This window comes from Cnephaeus nilssonii (genome assembly GCF_951640355.1).
Source record: "Cnephaeus nilssonii genome assembly, chromosome: 10".
NCBI classification, from domain to species: Eukaryota; Metazoa; Chordata; class Mammalia; order Chiroptera; family Vespertilionidae; genus Cnephaeus; species Cnephaeus nilssonii.
In genome coordinates this window covers 50,131,272-50,151,103 of record NC_137081.1, presented here as the reverse complement: position 1 = coordinate 50,151,103, position 19,832 = coordinate 50,131,272, and the positions used below count along the sequence as shown (strand labels likewise).

The 19,832-nt window shown below is 38.6% G+C and overlaps 1 protein-coding gene across 1 annotated transcript in view; it reads right to left on the bottom strand.

The window, feature by feature from the left end:
* The window catches only part of TTC21B (tetratricopeptide repeat domain 21B), a 74,252-nt gene extending 57,055 nt beyond the window's left edge, over positions 1–17,197 (bottom strand). Inside the window, exons 1-11 of the mRNA XM_079782443.1 lie at positions 17,081–17,197; positions 13,508–13,637; positions 13,310–13,420; positions 10,443–10,609; positions 7,755–7,877; positions 5,224–5,381; positions 4,497–4,581; positions 3,372–3,470; positions 1,875–2,067; positions 1,351–1,448; positions 835–1,035 (exon numbers count right to left, since the gene is read on the bottom strand). Of these exons, the coding sequence (XP_079638569.1) occupies positions 835–1,035; positions 1,351–1,448; positions 1,875–2,067; positions 3,372–3,470; positions 4,497–4,581; positions 5,224–5,381; positions 7,755–7,877; positions 10,443–10,609; positions 13,310–13,420; positions 13,508–13,637; positions 17,081–17,101 (1,386 nt within the window). The 5' untranslated portion in view covers positions 17,102–17,197. The remainder of the gene's footprint in view (positions 1–834; positions 1,036–1,350; positions 1,449–1,874; positions 2,068–3,371; positions 3,471–4,496; positions 4,582–5,223; positions 5,382–7,754; positions 7,878–10,442; positions 10,610–13,309; positions 13,421–13,507; positions 13,638–17,080) is intronic.
* Between the last annotated feature and the right edge of the window lie 2,635 nt (positions 17,198–19,832).

Here is a 19,832-nt window from a genome sequence, read left to right as displayed (position 1 = left end):
GTTTTTATAGTTTCAAGCCTTACATTTAAGTCTTTCATCCATTTTCAGTTTATGCTTGTATATGGAGAAGGTGGTCATTTTATTTTCACATATCTGTCCAATTTTCCCAATACCATTTATTGAATAGATGGTGTTTTGCAGACTGGTGCAGCCCCTATGGAAAACAGTACAGAGCTTCCTCAAAAAATTAAAAATGGAACTGCCTTATGACCCAGTGATTCTACTTCTGAGACTATAACAGAACCCAAAACTCTGATTTGAAAGAACATATGCTCCCTATGTTCATTGCAGCACTATTTACAATAGCCAAGATTTGGAAGCAGCCCAAGTGCCCATCAGTAGATAAGTAGGTAAAAAAAAAGCTGTGTTACATTTACAAAATGGAATACTATTCAGTCATGAAAAAGAGGAGGAAACCTTACCCCTTGCAACAGCATGGATGGACCTGGAATAAGCCAGTCAGAGAAAGACAAATAGCATATGATTTCACTTATCCAGACTCACAGATACAGAGAACAAACTGACAGCTTCCAGAGGCGGTATTAGAGTGCCAGGTGAAATAGATGAAGGGATTAAGCAAAAAAAACACAAACAAAACTCATAGACACAGACATTGGCATTGTGATTACCAGAAGGAAAGGGGGTTGAGGGAGGCAGAAGAGGGGAAGGGGGGCTCAACATGACAGACTTGACTTTGGGCAGTGAACACACAATACAATATTCAGATGATGTGTCAATTGTACACCTGAAACCTAGATAATTTTATTAACCAATGTGATCGCAATAAATTTAATAGTTACCCCCATCCCTCCCAAAAGTCCCCAAATTACTTACTTGCAATGGACAGAAATTCAGATATTCTGTAATGATTTCTAGCAAGAAATCAGGATTTAACTTCTCAAAATACTGTATGCCAAAAGGTAAATCTTGTAATTGTGAAAAATGAGTGTCCAAGGCATCATTTAACAAGTTAATAACTTCTTCTTGTCGTTTATTTTTCTTTATAGCAAGAATTGCTTGTAAATATGTTAATTCCTGAAAAAACAGTAGTTTTTATAAATTACTCCATTCAGTTATAAAGGCATTTCTTTCTATTTAGATTTCAAATGTATAAGAAGTGCTCTTGATGTTAAATATTTGTTCATACTTAAGTTTTAGCTTAGATTTTTAGAATTTTATGGGAGAATATTTAAAGCCTAATTTTTCATGGAGTTAAATTAATAAATGAAGTTACATATTAAAATAGTGTATATTACTCCCTTTAAAGCTATTACTAAATAAGACAATTTAAATTTCATATTTTATAAACAGTAGCTGGGACCTAGTATCTAATAAAATAAAATACCGTACCGCATATTTTCCAAAAGACTGCTGAATTTCACTAAGGAATTCTAGCTGCTGATCTGCTTCCTGTAATTGCCCTTCTATTAATTGACATCGGATACATCCTAAAACCAAACAGAACAAAAAGAAAGTTTGCATATCTGGTTTTAGGCATGCAAACTTTAAGCTAACACCAACAACATTAATAAAACATGGATTTCCCCACCAATAAACCTATGAAAATTTTGCATTAAAAAAAAGAAAGAAAAGGTGAAAGGAAAGAAAATGGGTGGCTTGGTACTCATATAAAATCTATTATGATGGAATTCATAATATACTAGTATAGGAACTATCTCATAAAAACCTACTCTCTCAAGATATTAATTATGAAATAAAAACTTTATTTTTAAAGATATATGGTTTTTTTTCTGTTGGGGATAGTGGAGAATTGTTTAATTTTAGAAAATCACAAAACATTTTTAATGGCAGATATGAAAAGCAATTATGACTTGCATCTATATGAAGAACATTTATAGAAATAGAGGTCATACCAATCACTGCAGTGATACTAGTTTCTTCAAGATTTATGGCAATCTGATACCACTTCCATGCTTCCTTAACTTTTTCTTGTAAAAGCATTTGGTATCCAAGTTCTGTAGCATATTCTGATTGCTGAGGGTTTAAACTGAAAGCTCTTTCTAGTAATGTTTGAATTTTTTCAAGAATGAGTTGATTACGTCCACACTAAAAAGAAGAAAAGATTAAGTTGGACTAGAACACTTCTATTCAGTCAAAAGGATTGTTTCTCTAAATATACATATATGTTATTAATATTCTGCAGGAGAAAAATGCAAAGAAACAATATGATTTAATAACCAAGAAAAATAAAACTTCTCTATTTACTATCTAGGCAGAACAGCAAGAGTTTATATCCTCTGAGAACTTATATATCCTGAGTCGTGTTTTTAAAAACAGCTACCTTGAAAAGTAAACTCCTAATGATGTTGCCATACAAGGATATTATAGACCTCTTTTCAAAGTGCCCTATGGTTGTTTTACAAAGTAGACAATAAAGTTATTGCTTTAAGTTTGTATATATATTTTTAGTGGGGAAAAAAAAGTAGGGCTTTCCCCCTAAAGACAAGGGTGGCACCACTGAGACTATTTTAAAAGATTATGCCTTAGAATCTTCTTCTTTAAAAGCTCCAAAAATATTTCAAGAAATGGCAATGTTGCTAGAGTAAGTATGTAACACTTGAAGACAATAACTTTTACGAGTAAAATACTAAACTGCTTGAATTTTTGTAAACTAATCAGGTATCTGGCAAGAGGCAAACAAAAAGGGTAAATATACCCTCCTTAACTTAAACTTTTGTAATAGCAGAATTTGTTTTTCTCTAAACTTCACACAATCTGACAATCTTTGTTTGTAAATGAGAAAATTCAGTTTATTTATGTCATTTAACAACATCCTTGATTTTTCCTTTCAACTTTATATTTACTAATTATTTTACTTAACTCATGTGTGCCTTTTTCCTAGCCTAATTAACTTTTTAATCCACTCATTTCAGGTACTGATTTCAAGATTCTGCTGATTTTTTAAATCTGTTCCTGATTAACTTTTAAAAATTGGGTACTTGTAATGCAAACATTTCTTTAATATTATAAAAAAAGTAAGATACCAACCATTTCCCCTACCAAAATAGTCTATTACCCACATTAAAATTTTTTTCAGATAGTTTAAAAATACAAAACAAAGAACATTCCTACTCATAAATCCTAAGCACTTATTTCCGTTGCTGGAAGGCACTTCCCTCTCTTTAAAGGTTCAACAAGTGCCACTTCCTCCAAGAAGCCTTCATGGTGGCTTCTTACAGTTGGAACCCATATCTCCTCTGGACTGCCCTTCTTAGGAATATATCACATATTTATATACATATCATATTTTCACTCTAGGCCATATACTCTTTGGTGCCTCAACCTTGGTGACTTATTTTCTATTTCCAGCTGTAGATAACAGAGCTATGGTACATAGTGGACTCTCTTACAGTTCTGCTGAAGGCTATGGTGATCTTATAAAAAAGTTGAGCATTCTGTGGTTCCATAGCATCCAATGCATTTTCCAAGTTTTCCAGCGTGGTTGCAGCCTAAAAGAAAAGTACCCAGTATAATTTTAAAATAAACTAAGAAATAAAGAATATAATATATGACATAGACTAATAAATACTATTATTGTTTAAAAGATATTTGCTTTTACTAATTCCTCCCTCTTCCAATAAAATCTTATATGTTGCAAGATGTATTAAAACTTCTTTAAAAAAGCTCAATAATTATCAATAAAGAACAGAGTTTTAGAATGTATTTTTTTAATATTTGTTATTGAATAGGAACCTTTGGATAAATAAAGATACCTATAATACTCAATTAACTGTACATGCCAAGCTCCCTCTAAAATAATGAATCCATGACACAAATGAGATATGAATAATAACATATTTACAAATACCAATATTATATAACATCAGCCCTTGGATTACATATATAGCCTGGTTTATATTTAAAATTATCCCGAATAGAAAAACCACTAAGATACTTAGTATAAATAATTTCAATGCCTGGAATATTTACTGAATAGTTGCCTCTACTAAATTCTTTTAATATTTACTAAAGTACCTATTAGGCACTGTTATATTAACTAATTTAACCAAATTCAACACAATCCAAATCTACTACTTTTTATAATACTATTTACTTAAGACTGGATGATGATTTTCTGTAATCTAGTATATAGTGAGTATGTTCGCTACTAGAGAAATATGTTACCTTACTGTAAGGTCCAATGGGATTTTATCCTAAGCCCATGTAACCTATCCAAACTAAAATAAAATTAAGAAATATTATAAATTGTATTTTTTCTATGTACTCTTCCATACCCAGTATATTAATCAAACATATTACCGCGTGGGAGATTTATACAGAAATACCACATATACCGTAATTCATGATCAAAGGAATTTTCATAATGTTTTTACTTTATTAGCTGAATTAAGAAGCTCACCTCTTTGTTAAGGTGTATTTTCAAGAATCAACTAAAAACTACCGTGACATACATTCTAAAAGAGTACTTCCTGTATTATGAATATAGGAAACTTAATTAGCACAATGCAACTTACCTTCTCTATATCCCCTTCCCTACACAAATAGTAAAGAGCCAGCATTCTTAGTGCTTCTACATTTTGTTTGTCTTGAAGCATTAACCTGCGGAAAAACATTTTGTCGAAATAAATTTATATATGTTCACAACCTGGCACCCTGCTCCCTCCGACCTTTCTGCTGGGACTTCACTCCTAGTCATGTTACTCCTTCCCATTCCTTAAACATAGGACACATACTCTGGCCTCAAGGTGTTCGCACTTGCTTTTCCTTTCTGCAAAGTTTTTCCCGGATATCTGCATTGCTTATTTCCTTTGCTCAAATGCCATCTTCTCAGTGAGGCCTTCCCTGACCATTCTCATAAAATCTACTCCCTCACCCCACTCCCCATTTCACCTTCCAGCTTTGGCTTTATCTTTTCCCCATAGCACTTACAACTTTCGAACATACTACATAATTTCTTATTTGTTCTGTTTATCATATGGTTCCTCTCATTTGAATATAAGCTTCATGAGGACAGGGTTATTTGCTTGCAAAAAAAAAAAGTCTGCCTTAGAACAGCTAGTCAGATATTTATGTAAACCAATAAATTCAGTTTTAAATAATGCAGTATTAAACTTTTCAATTCCGTATTTTTGGAAAAATCAAATTTAAAAAGTCCTACGATGAAAAATTATGTGCAGATTTATTTTTCCTCAAAATTAAAACCAGATCCAAAGGTTTGGGTGTCACCTTTTTGTACTTTACCTCTGCACAATCTCAATCGTCTGGTCCCAATCTTGCAAGGCCAGTTGTAGTTTCATTTTCTGTACAAAAGCAGGGAGGAAACTTGGAAAGTTCACAATTATTTGGTTCACAGTCTCCAAAGCACCTAAATAATTCTGGCGCATCTCAAGGCATTGTGCCTAATGGGAGAAAAAAGCAGTGGTATAAAAAATGTGATCATATATACCAAGGTTCTCACAACAGTTATCCTGAAGTAGATAGAAAACTAGTATTTAGCATTTTCTATATTTTTGTTCTCTGACTTTTCCTTAAGGAAGTGATCATTTTTATAATAAGAAAAAAAATAGTTTTTATCAAAACAAAAGTTTAAAACATCTCAGAACAATAAAAGTTTTAAATTCCACTTTTAAATACCTGAGAAATATAATTAATGTTAAAAATGTTTTTAGAAACACCATAAAATAATGTTTCCTTTTAGAATAAAATATTTCCTGTGTATTCACAAGCAGCATCTAAAACTAAGAGATTTTGTACCTTTTAAAAAATTATTTTTAAGCTAAAGAAGATAAGATTTTAAAGAATAAGCAAAATAAGAGCAAAGGAAATCATCAACAAAATGAAAAGACAACCTACTGAATGGGAGAACATATTTGCCAATAAAACATTTGATAAGGGGTTAATAGCCAAAATTTATAAAGAACCCATACAACTAAACACCAAAAAAGCAATCAAATAAAAAAATGGGCAGAGGACCTAAATAGACACTTTTCCAAAGAGGACAAAGAGATGGCCAATAGACGGATGAAAAGATGCTCAACTTTATTAATCATCAGAGAAATGCAAACTAAAACTACAATGAGATATCACCTCACACCTGTCAGAATGGTTATCATCAATAAATCAAAAAACTAGTGTTGGGGAAGATGTAGAGAAAAGCAAACCCTCCTGCACTGTTGGTGGGAATGCAGATTGGTGCAACCACTGTGGAAAATCGTATGGAAGTTTCTCAAAAAATTAAATATGGAACTGCCTTATGAGGCAGCAATTTCATTTCTGGGTATATATATCTGAAAAACCCCAAAACACTAGAGTGGACCCTCAGTTCTAGAACTTAATTTGTTCTGGAAGGCTGTTTGAGAAGCAATTTAGTAAAAAAAAAAAAAAAAAAAACGAATCATTTTTTTCCCACTAGAAATAGTCACAGCGTAATTTCCTGAGATATTAACATGAGGTATAGCAGTAAACTGACTCATACTCACACATTCTCTCCTTTGTTTATCGCCTGAGAGATGCATGACTAATTGTACAGGGATCAGCATGAAAGAGTTTTTGGGTCAAGAACCAAATTGTGGGAAAATGGTAGTCATTTGAGAACCAAGGTTTGACTATAATTCAAAAGAATATATGCACTTGTATGTTCACTGCAGAGTTACTTATCTAGAGCCTAGTTATTGAAGTAATCCAACTGCCCATCAATAGACCAGTGGATAAAAAAGTTGTGGTATATACATACAATGGAATACTCAGCCATAAAAAGAATGAAATCTGCCCAGACTGGTTTGGCTCAGTGGATAGAGTGTCCGTCTACAGACTGAAGTGTCCTGGGTATCCCCAATATCTAAAGTGATACCTCACATATATTAGACAGGCTGTAAATGTTTGGTGAATAAATAACATAGGAACCACAACCACCAACACCAATAACAACAAAACCAATTAAAATTGATCTAGGATTGAAGAATTTGGTAGGGAATACATTTCTCTAGTTTACTGTTCATTGTCCTATCTATAATAATAAAAGCATAATATGCTAATTAGACCAGACAACCAAACAACCTTCCAGATGTCATTACGGACATCCTTCCGGACAAAACCGCAGCGGCAGGGGCTGAGGCAGAGGCGGTTAGGGGCGATCAGGCAGGCAGGCGAGCAGTTAGGGGCGATCAGGCAGGCAGGCGAGTGATTTGGGGTGATCAGGCAGGCAGGCAGAGTGGTTAGGGGCAATCAGGCAGGCAGGTGAGCAGTTAGGGGTGATCAGATAGGCAGGCAGAGGTGTTAGGGGTGAACAGGCAGGCAGGCAAGCAGTTAGGGGTGGGCAGGCGAGTGGTTAGGGGAAATGAGGCAGGCAGACGAGCAGTTAGAGGCAATGAGGCAGGCAGGCGAGCGGTTTGGGGTGATGAAGCAGGCAGGCAGGCGAGTGGTTAGGGGCGATGAGGCAGGCAGGCAGGCAGGCAGGCAGGCAAGCAGTTAGGAGACAGCGGTCCCGGATTACAAGAGGGATGTTTGACTGCCAGTTTAGGCCCAATCCCAGCAGTTGGACATCCTCTGAGGGGTCCCGGATTGCGAGAGGGTACAGGCCAGGCTGAGAGACCCCCCACCCCCATTCACAAATTTCGTGCACTGGGCCTCTAGTATAAACATTTGTCCCTCCTACAATTGAGAGTTGATAAAAGTAACATGAAAATTATTTTTGATCCACTTAGTTTTGTTGGGTTTCAACTATATTATGAATAAATTTTGAAACATGATTTGTTTACCTAACTCCAACTTACCTTACCCAGCAGAGCAAAAATATCATTTCCATTTTGTAATCCCTCTTCAAAAGATCTTAGTGCTCTTTTAGTATAAGGTTCTTTTCCTCTTGTAATATCAAGCCATGCTCTCAAGACCTGTCCCTGTAAAATAAAAAATTCTAATCATACTTCCAATTCTTTGGGGGAGAAATGGGTAAAAGAAGTAAACCTAATGTCTTTTCATTGTTGTAATTAATAACAAAAATCACTCTATCAAATAATATTATGAAAAATAAAACTGTGCAGTAAAAATGCTTTCCAAATCTTGCCAGCCTAGAGTGTGGAAAAGTATATAGAATTTCAGCCTTACTACTCTGCTCAATATTAATATGAAGAAGCTTATCAAAAAGTCCATTAACGCTAAATAATCAATATTCTTATTTGGGACTTTGCCAGCAAATTGTTATTAATAATAGTTAAAAATGTAATTTGAGACATAAATAAGAATTTGTGACCTCTTTTGGAGCAATCAGACTAAATGAACCAAGATGGAAAACAGGAGTGCCTTGCTGCATATATATTAAAAATTAAGATAATGTGGCAATGTTCTCTTTAATCTATGACTAGTCCAGTGAGTTTCAAATGCAAGCATATATGGCCCAAGAAATTAAAAACTGAAGAAGTCATGGATGTTTACCTTCAGAAATGTTAGTGAGCCAATGGGTTGCAAGATTTATAGCACTGAAAAGAAGATGGACATAAGTCGAATACTTTTCTTTTTAATTTCAAATAAAAATTATGAAATCTGCTCTTCTATCAAATTTATAGTCCCTGGCTGGTGTGGCTAAATGGTTAAGTTGGAGCTGGGATAGCAAACCCTTTCTCTGCCAAGGGTCATTTGAATATTTATAGCATCATTCGCGGGACATACAACATTACCAACTTAAACATTAGCCAAAGACTTAATTAACTCACTCCTAATGCCTTGGCAGGGCCAGGCCATATACAGCCCAAGGGCTGGACGTTCCCCACCACTGGGTTAGAGCATCAGCCCGTGCACTAAAGGGTCTCAGGCTGGATTCCTGGTCAAGGGCATGTATCTGGGTTGCAGGTTCGATCCCTGGCCGTGGTCAGGGCACATGAGTGAGGTAACCAATCGATGTCTCTCTCACATAAGTGTTTCTCTGTCTCTGTCTCTCTCTCCTCCTCTTTCCCCCTTCCCATCCTTCCACTCTTTCTAAAAATCAATGGAAAAATATCCCTGGGTGAGGATTAACACAAAAAATTATAGGTTAATTCATAAACTTATAAATATTTAACTGAGATTATATTTAGCTCTCTGTATTTCATCTGAAAAGACAGCTAATACTACTCAAACAGTGCTATTTCTACTCACTAGATCAGTGTGCTTGTTTGAATTGTTTCAACTACTATCTCTGGATAGATAATTCCCCCAAGCTTTACTTGCAGTCCAGTACCTCTTTTAATTTTTTCTTTTTCCAACAGCTCATCTACTATCTATTTCACTGTTCTCCAGAGCCTGGAATATAGCATGTCTTCAGCTAAACACAGCTGTCTTTAAGATTACCTTCTTAATTCAATGTAGTTTCCATTCATGTTAACTGGTCTCTGAATTGTCCAGGCTTAAAACCTGAGATATCCTCAGTATCTTCCCCCCATTATTTACAAGCATCGTGGATATTTAACAATTCTCAAATTTGTACCCCTCTACAGTATTTTAGTATCAGCCCTCAAAGTCTTCTGCCAGAAAGCAGTACCCTTTTGGCTGCATTCTAGTTCCCCCCCAGGTCAGTCCACCCTATACAGCATTGTTAAATTAATCAGCTGAATCTGTACTTTAATAACATCACTGCAGAGATTAAGAACCTTTGATGGTCTTTCAATGCCTATCAAATTAGATACAAATACTGTACCTTGCTGTCAAGATCCTTCAATTTGCCCCAACCCACATCTCCACATTTTTCTTCCATCCTCTTCATCTATGTACCCCATGTTCCCATCAAATATGAAGAGTCTCACTGTACCCAGAACCGATATGTCTCCTTGTTTTTCTGATTTCCATCTATTACTTCCCTCCTTGGGAGTATCTACTTCCCTTTTCCATAATCTTTGCCTATGGAAACTATCCATCTTTCAGGTTTTAGTTCAAATGCTACTTCAAGAAATTCTTTCTCATTCTAATACTTACAGATCTTATCTTTCCTTAAGTACCTAAAATAGTGCCTAGCACAAAGCAAGCAAGCAATAAATGTCAACTATTATTTTCCTGCACACTTTAATCACACCTCTCTCAACATATTGGCTGGGTATATGACCTATAACAACTGCTACATGATCCATTCAGGATAGTAAAGCTTATGCACTCCTTATCTTTGTATTACTAACAGGTCAAATAATGGTGCCTTGTACCTACAGAAGCTCAATAAGGAGAGTGGGAGGGAAGGAAGGAAGGAAATAAGGAAGGAAGGGGAAGGAAGAAAGAAAGGGAACAGGAAAAGATTATTTCCAGAGTTAATAAACAGCATAAAAATAAACAGCCTTTGAGAACCACAACTTTACAAAATAATAAAATATTAAAATAAAGCTATTATTTATAAAGTGAGAATAGAGTGAGCAATAACAAAGAATTAAACAGCAGTTACCTCTGAATATATAAATAACATGTTTCCTTTAATGTCACTATTTCACAATAAGAAAACCAGCTACCTCTTTACTACCATCTGACATTTTGATCATTCTGTCAATGTACTCTCTCGCTTTCTCGTGACGACCAATGTGCCATAAAAATAAGCCTGCGTGGTACAAAGCTTTCGGTTCTGCTCCTTTACGCAGCTCCTTCACTTTGGCATCTGATTCCAGAATAGCTTCTCTATCTGGAACGGAAAAAGAAGACATGAATGAAAATTAAATTCTAGATCACGTATTTATAATAGGTCAGATGATTAACAGGGGAGAGAATTAAGTTCTTCCCTCATAGCAGAACTGTCAAATAGAAATACAATGCAAGCCACATATGTAACTTAAAATTTTCTAGTAGCCACATTAAAGAGGCAAAAAGAAACAAGTAAAATTAGTTTGTCCTGTATATCCAAATTATTTCACCTGTAATTTGATAAGAAAACCATTGAGTCTTTGTTTTCTTCTTACTAAATCTTTAAAATGTGGTATATATTTTATACACATATCTCATTAAGTTACTAAATTTTCTCCAGAAATACTTAATTTGTACTTCTATTTCATAAAATTTATGAAAAAGTATATTCATTTACTCATTGTTCTAAACATAACTTCTAATAGCTGAATCAAGTATCAGTTTAAAATGTAAAAGTAATTAGAATTCAATTAAAAATTTGGTTCCTCAAACTAAGCCCCATTGCTCAATAGCCACATGTGGTTAAAGATCACTGTAATATACAGTTCTAAATATACAGATTATATAAAATATAAAGTTTATAGCCTTTATATCTTGTCATCCCCAAGATATAAAGGCTATAAATGCAACTTTTAAAATAATACTTGAAAAAATTAGCAATGGTTCTAAAATGATGTAATTATTAGAGGCAAACCAGGACTAGTATTTAAATTACCCAATTCCCTAATCCATTTCTAAAATATATCAACATGGGAGGCTACTGTAACAGACCAGTGAAAGGTAGTATAATGGTTGTTCCTTACATAGTTTAATAACTGCCTGATTGCTCCCTTAAATAGTCTACTTCCAACAACTCTAATCATTATTACCAAATCTATCATATGAGAGTATGTCTTAGGACACAAATGTCAATTAGATCCAAACCCTGGATCAAAGCGGAGCAGGGTCAGTTAAACAGTAAGGAAGAAGAAATGTCCAAGTTGAGGGTGGTGATTGTAACAGACTCTACCTTTCTGGAAATGGCTACCAAGGAAAGGTAAGTGACCCTTCCTTTTAGCTCCAATGAGACAAATTTAAATTTAAATGTGGAATTACCAAGGTATCACTTCATGACTTTAGGAAATAGAATCATCTTTGGTGGACTACAGCTTGCTTGGCAAGAAGACTGCTTCTGCCTGCCGCCCACCTCCCTTCAGAAATGTTTGTTAAAGAACCACGATACGGAGACAGAAAAGAACTCATCCGGGCAGGAGCAGGCACTGTAGTCTTCTGCCCGGATTTCCATCAGGTCCCTATTGAGGCATCAGTTAGCTGGGACACCACCTGCACAAAGTTAGCTCTTGTCACTTCGCAGCTCAAGTTCTTACTGCATCACAGCCCTTTTATATTCAGGACTTATGTCAGAACGCTGGAAGAATGTACATGAACAATCCAGGCCTTTTCTAGGCACTACTGACACACCTCTGGGCCCCTCCTAGACTCAAGACTACTCAGCATCATATGTGGTGAAAAGCGGAGTCAGTACTCAAGTGTCCCTCGGCAATATTTCTGCCTCCATGTTTTTAGTGTCCCAGAAATCACATTTCCCAACAGAATCAATACTGTTGGGAATAATCAATTAAATGAAAACCTGATTCTAGGAAGAAAATATTTTGTACTAATTTTTTTAAAGGCTTATTGACTACAGCTCTCCTATGAAACTTCTCTGCTCCAGCTTAAAACTCCTGCCTGGGCACAGAGAGAGGGGATCCACAGAAGAGTCGAATCCTGAACCAATTCCATGAGTTTGCCCATGGATTTCTCCCGTCTGCCAAATATGCTTTATACTGAAATCCTGCCTGTCTTTCAAAGATCAGATTAAGTTCCTATCTTTCACGAAGCTTTCCCAGGCTACTCCTATGGATTAATAGTACATACTATTTTCCATTAATTAGGGACTCATTTGTTTTATTTATCATTTTATTTAATAGTAACATTAGAATTTAATCTTGGTGTTTTTAAAAAAATCCTTATTGTTGAAAGTATTACATATGTCCCCTTTTTCCCCCCATTAACCCCCTGCAGCCCACCCCTGCCCCTAATCTTGGTGGTTTTTACATTTATTTTTTCAACTAGATCATATAAGATGTTATGGATCACATATTATATGTTTAATATTAAATAAATGAATATTTATATAAAGACAGTTCACACAATTTTAATTGCTGGTTTTGCATAAAGTTTTTCTATAATATTTTCCAAACTATTACTTGATAAAAATTTACTGAATATCTTCCAAGGATTAGCCCTCTTGGGGACATAAAGGCCTTTAAGAAGCTTAAGATATAGTAGAAGAAAGACACTGCTTATAGCTATATATTTGAACATGACTGGTTATAAAGTTGGCTGTTGCAGAGCAATTTACTTACATACCTGTTTGGGGCTATTTTTTTTGTTTGTTTGCTTAACAATTGCTAATATACGTTCACCTTTATGATAACTCAAACAACTCCTACGTACAAATGAAAATTCTCCCGAAGGATATAAGGAATATGAAAGTAAGATACATATTTATTCTGCTTTATGAACTTACAATCTCGTCGGGATGATAAAACATACGTGATATAACAGTACTTACAGATAATAGGTAATACAGTATGATCAGACTAAATGCTATGGTAATTGAGAAAAAACAAAATAAAAAAAAATTGTCCTACTATACCTGGATTAGGACTCATTTTATGGGCGTATATCAGTGCAAGCAGAGAACAAAGTGAGACATCTGGTTTATTTTCAAGAGTCTCAAATTCTCGAAGAGCTTCTTGAGTTTTGCCTGAAAGTCAAAATTATGTGAAAAATTATTCTTTGTGCAAAACAAGAATTCAAAATGTATGCAGCACGGTTAATAATTTGCACATACCTTCCATTAATGTACCATAAGCATGATAAAACCTGAAGACGGGGTCATTACCATACTTCTTAATTCCTTCACTGGCAACAAGTAACACGTGATGGAAATACCTCTCTTGACAATAGTAATTAATCAAAGTCTAAAGGGAAATAAGAATTAAATGTTACAAGGAGATTCTGATGTTCTGAAATATCTAAGCAGATATTAATCTAAAATCTTGAATAATCTAAAACTTGTTAAAGCACAGCACTCAATACTAAGGAATACAGAACACAATGAACACAAAATTATTTAAATATCTCGGTGTTTTTTAATACTAAGGAATACAGAACACAATGAACACAAAATTATTTAAATATCTCGGTGTTTTCTAATAATTTCAATCCTTTCTTCTAAATTGTTAAGCGAATGTTCTCTGGAACTTTTACTTTGCCTTCTCCTGCTCTCTAGTCTCTTCCTTGGCTATATTTTTTGCAAGTGTGATCCATACTCCATCTCCAAGCCCCCCACAGCACATCTCAATAAAATGCAGTTGTCCTCCAGTGCCCCCTTCCTAGGGTAGCAAATGAGCTTAGTTTCCCAACACTAAGGACACTTTTTTTAAAAAAACATATTTTATTGATTTTTTTTTACAGAGAGGAAGGGAGAGGGATAGAGGGTTAGAAACATCGATGAGAGAGAAACATCGATCAGCTGCCTCCTGCATACCTCCTACTTGGGATGTGCCCACAACCAAGGTACATGCCCTTGACTGGAATCGAACTTGGGACCCTTCAGTCTGCAAGCCGACGCTCTATCCACTGAGCCAAACCAGTCAGGGCACTAAGGACACTTTTAATATCATTTTACTTGACTTCTGTCCAGCAGTTAGTATCACTAAGAATCTAACTCTCTGAAAAGGCAGTGGCATGCCTGCCCCGGCCTGGCCTGTGTGGCTCAGCAGTTGAGCATCCACCCAGGAACCAATAGGCCTCTGGTTCAGTTCCCCATCAGGACACACATGCCCAAGCTGCGAGGTCGATCCCCAGTAGAGGGCATGCAGGAGGCAGACAACTGATAATGTTCCACTCTCATTAATGTTTTTCTCTCTATATCCTTTCTTCCTTCTCTCTCTCTAAAAATCAATAAATTGGGGGGGGGGGGGGGTGGGGAGGACATGGCTTAAAGACAAAAAGACCTGGTTTCAAATTTCTGATCTATCTTATAGTTCCTGAGTTTGCTCACTTGTAAAATGCTGTTAGTTGTTTACAGGTCACTGTGAAGATTAAGATATCATACTGTAAGAATCCTATTTGGAAAAAAAAAAGTTCCTCCTAACCCTATATGCTGATGAAATAAAACACCACGTGTCCAGCCAAGATCTCTCATGGAAGTTCCAGATTCATCCTTCCATTTGCCCCACTGCCCAAGCCAGACATGAAGTCATGGAATCCTCCCTTCCCTTTTGCCCAGTCCCCTAAGTAAGCAGTCAGTAGGTTCTTCTGTTTCTGTAGCCTAATCCCCACCCTCCATACTACCACTACCTACCAGGTTAGGTTGTCCGGTCAAACATTTACTGACCACCTACTAGTGTCAGGACCTGGGCGAGTATGAAGATGAGTAAGACATGGCAACTCCTGCCCAGAAATACTTAACGTTTTTCAAATGAGACCAGAATCTAAGAAAACTGAAATACGATGTACTAAATACAAGCAAAGTTGCTTTGAGGATATAGGAGAATGAGGATTGGGTGTGGGGAGCAGAGGAAAGTAAAACTAAGAGAAAGATTCTTGGAGAGGACTTCAGAACTGATTCTTGATTTGCAAACTCCTACTCCCCCTCCACACATAAACACGCTCTTCCTATGTCCCTCTCATGAGTTGTGAGGAAGGTACAGGAACACGGCGAGGCAGAGGCACTGTGACAGCACAGTAATGAAACGTAGGGATGGGTGGGATGCAGACGACTAAAAGTCATTCCATGATTTAGAGAAAGGATTGGCAAACTATGGCACATGGCCATATCTAGCCTATGCCTGTTTTCTATGGCCGGCAAGGTAAGAATGGTTTGTACGCTTTCAAATTGTTAAGAAAAGGAAAAAAGAAGAAAAATACTTCATAGCATATATGAAATTCAAATGTCAGGATTCACAAATAAGAATTTATTGGAACAAAGCCATGGTTTGCGATTCCCTGTTCTAGAACCTTAAGACAGGGATTACTGGGTGACTAAATTGGAGAGGCAAGTAGGGTCAAGAAGTGTCTTATATTAAGTTGATTCTCTAGTCCAGTGGTCGGCAAACTGCGGCTTGCGAGCCACATGCGGGCGGCTCTTTGGTCCCTTGAGTGTGGCTCTTCCACAAAATACCACGGCCTGGGCGAGTCTATTTTGAAGAAGTGGCGTTAGAAGAAGTTTAAGTTTAAAAAATTTGGCTCTCAAAAAAAATTCCAACCTTGTACTGTTGATATTTGGCTCTGTTGACTAATGAGTTTGCCGACCACTGCTCTAGTCTAAGTGATGAGGAACCACATAATAGTTTTTAGCATGAAAAGTGTTTTTATTATAACAATTCCTTTGGGTGGTAGTACAAAGGTTACATTTCAAGTGATGACCAAAATTTAAGGGGTCGGGAGTCGGCTTCACAGGAAGATACAATAATGTAAAAATTTAGGCAAAATATCGACACTGCAGCATTCCCTACCACTGCCCAACTGCCCTCCATCCACCTAGCACCATCTAACGTGGCACCCATTTTATTTCCTTGTTTAGGGTCTAACGTCTCCTAGTCAAATGTAAAATCCGAGATTGAGAGGCCTTTATCTAATTTTATTATCGCAGGGCTTATAGCGAATAATGCCAGACACACAAGGCATTCAGTGTATATAATGCATTAATTTAATTAAGGTTTTTCTCCGGCACTGGCCAAACCACGTGTGAAGACAGGGACTGCCCATCACCATCTCCAGCGTCCAGTGGACACACTGTGTGCGCGCCCTGCAGCACTGTCTGCTGCTGGACGGGTGATGTAGGGCACAAATGTACAGAGAGCACCGTCATCCTAAAAGCAACTTACTTTCAAGTCTCATGTCTTTGTTTTCACACCATTTCTTAAGCGGATTGTCAGTAAATGCTGAACCGATGAACCGGTGATTAGCAGAGAAAACCATCCCCCTAACGTAGAGACGCCTCCATTTTCCCGCCTGTGCCTGTCACTGTTCCCATTTCACCTTTCCGCGCCCCTTTTCGGGGAGCGGGGAGCGGACACTAGTTGGCGGGCAGTTGCTGAACATCCCACCGGGAGGCGCAGGAGGAGTGCTGTGTTGACCACGGTTTCCGAGCAAACCGGGCACCAAAGTAAAAGGACACACAGCGCACGGGGCGGGCCAGGCAGTTCGGAAAGCAGCGCTGGGGACGCTGCCCCGACCTCAAGCTCCCAAAGCAGCGCCTGGGCGGTGACCAGGCGACCGAGCGCCGGGCCGCCCGCCGGGCTGGGCGCGGGGCCCCGCAGGTACCAACGCCCGGCGCAGGCGGCCGCGCTCTCCCCACGCCCCCGGCTCCCGGTGCACCCCAGAAGCGCCCCACGTCCAGGGCCCGCCCGCTCACCTTCAGCCCCGGCGAGTCCATGGCTGTCCCGAGGCTGGGCCGCGAGCCGCCCGGGAGAAGCAGGGGTCCCGGCGCCGCCGCGAGGCCCAAACCCCGCTGGCGCTCCCGGGCCCGGTGGGCGGGGCGAGAGGGGCGGGGCGGGGCGGGGCCACGCCGCCATTGGCTGCCGCGGGGAGGGCGGTCCTCGCTGCAGGGATTGCAGGGAGGAGGCGGGGACCGGGAGCCGCGACCCGCGGGGCGGGGTGCGGGTGGAGAAGGGGCGCCACGGCTGGTGGGAAAGACAAAGGAGGACGAGCCAAGAGGCGGCCCGAGGAGGACAGTGGGTGGCGGGCCCGAGGGTATGAAATTAAGGAATAAAGAAAATAGGGAGGCCGAAGCCGGTTTGGCTCAGTGGATGGGCATCGGCCTGCGGACTGAAGGGTCCCAGGTTCGATTCCGGCCAAGGGCATGTACCTTGGTTGTGGGCACATCCCCAGTGGGGGGTGTGCAGGAGGCAGCTGATCGATGTTTCTAACTCTCTATCCCTCTCCCTTCCTCTCTGTAAAAAATCAATAAAATATATTAAAAAAGAAAAAAAGAAAGAAAATAGGGAGGATGCCCAACCAACGGACCTCTAAACATCCATAAAAAATCTTTTTTAAAAAAGAAAGAAAATAGGGAGGAAGAAGGGAAACGGGCAATCTGTGTCTCATCTGTGGTGACAGGATAGGACACCATTTTCGGCCAGTTTGTGCTGAGGCCGGATCCAGCAATGCGGCTATTTGAAGGCCTGGCCAGCTTAGGGGAAAAACCCTGTAAGTGTCACTTGTGGTTGTATTATGGCCACAAGGTGGCGCGGAAATAAATCACAAATTTGTATGGGGGATGCGCTTCTGGGGCTCATCATCTTCACAGGCATTGCTGCAATCCCGTGATTGTTGTTAGAATGAATATTAAATTTTTTTTACAGCCCTGATAATGAGAGGAACAATTTATTTTGTTTTTTTAAAAAAATGATACAACTGATTTTAAGTTGGCAATAAAATTAATCTTTAGGCAGACTTTTATGTCTGTACCCATCAGGCAACTCTGTTAACTGCTCATAGGTTTCTTCACTTTTTCAGAACATTAAATTAAAATATAATGGACTAAGAGATTTTTCTATTTTTTTCCTTAAAGACATTTTCTAAATAGCAGTTAAGATTTGAGGTGTCAGTGATCTTTGAGGTCATTTACATGAATTCCAAATTTCGATCCTAGTGTTACCTAATTTAGTCGGTGTGATTGATAGTTGCATGAGTCTGGTTGTAAGTTTGTTGTGGAGTCCATGAACATTGGCTTTTCCTTGGTGCCAGTAGACTGGGTAGTGACAACCTGAGGGAAGGGGGTGGCTACTCTCCCAGGCTTCAAGGCTAGGCAATATCTCTCATTGGCTTCCTTTTGAAAGATATTCCACCCAAGGAAGCACATATTATTTTCATAAGGATTGTTCTTTTTGTTTCCAACATTTATAGTCAAGCTAAATGTCTGTGGTAATAGCTGCTGGTCTGATATTGAGAGCAGTGGATTAATCTGCACTTGGTATGCAGAAGAGAATATTGCAAACCAACATGCTCATCAAAGAATGCAATCTTTAACTTGATGCTTTTGCTTCCAAGTGAAAAGTTCATCTGGAAGAAAATGTCTCAGGAGCATGGTTAAAGGCACAAAATGATCAAGGTACTCACTGAGATATTTATTTATTTATTTATCTATTTATTTATTTTTTGTTAATCCTCACCCAAGGATCTTTTCTCCATTGATATTCATACAGGCATGCACCCCTGACCTGGAATCAAACCCAAGACCCTTTGGTGCTCAGACCACACTCCAACCACTGAGCCACACCAGCCAAGGTATCAACACTAATAATATGCTGCTGAAACCGGTTTGGCTCAGTGGATAGAGCGTCGGCCTGCGGACTCAAGGGTCCCAGGTTCGATTCCGGTCAAGGGCATGTACCTTGGTTGCGGGCACATCCCCAGTAGGGGGTGTGCAAGAGGCAGCTGATCGATGTTTCTCTCTCATCGATGTTTCTAACTCTCTATCCCTCTCTCTTCCTCTCTGTAAAAAATCAATAAAATATATTTTTTTAAAAAGGGTAATATGCTAATTAGACCAGGTCGACCAGACATCTTCCCGTCATCTGGTCCTCCTTCTGGACAAAGCCAGGGTGGTGGGGGCAGAGGCAGAGGCGGTTAGGGGAAATCAGGCCGCAGGGGAGAGCAGTTAAGGGAGATCAGGCCAGCAGGGAAGGGCGATTAGAGGCGATCAGGGAGGCAGGCAGAGTGGTTAGGGGCGATCAGGCAGGCAGGCAGGCAGGTGAGCAGTTAGGAGCCAGTGGTCCCAGATTGCGAGAGGGATGTCCTGGATTGGAGAGGGTGCAGGCTGGGCTGAAGCACCCCCCACCACCATGCACGAATTTCATGCACTGGGCCTTTAGTGTTTGTATATATGTATTTGTAGGGATTCTGATTTAATTTCAGGTGATACTTAGAACTGTATTTTTAGATATTGCCCTGGGAGGTTTTTTAAATTAGATGAGTTTTTTTTTTTTTTAATTGTTCTAAGATTGTTGAAAGAGGTTATATAATAGGTCCAGAGACTTGGGGCCCACCATACTGAGATCATGGTTGGATTGATTTGGATGTTTAAAGGAAGGCCAGGAGAATGCCATGGAAATAGCTAGGTTTTGGTTGGGAAAGCAGAATATCATAAAGTCCTAAGACATACC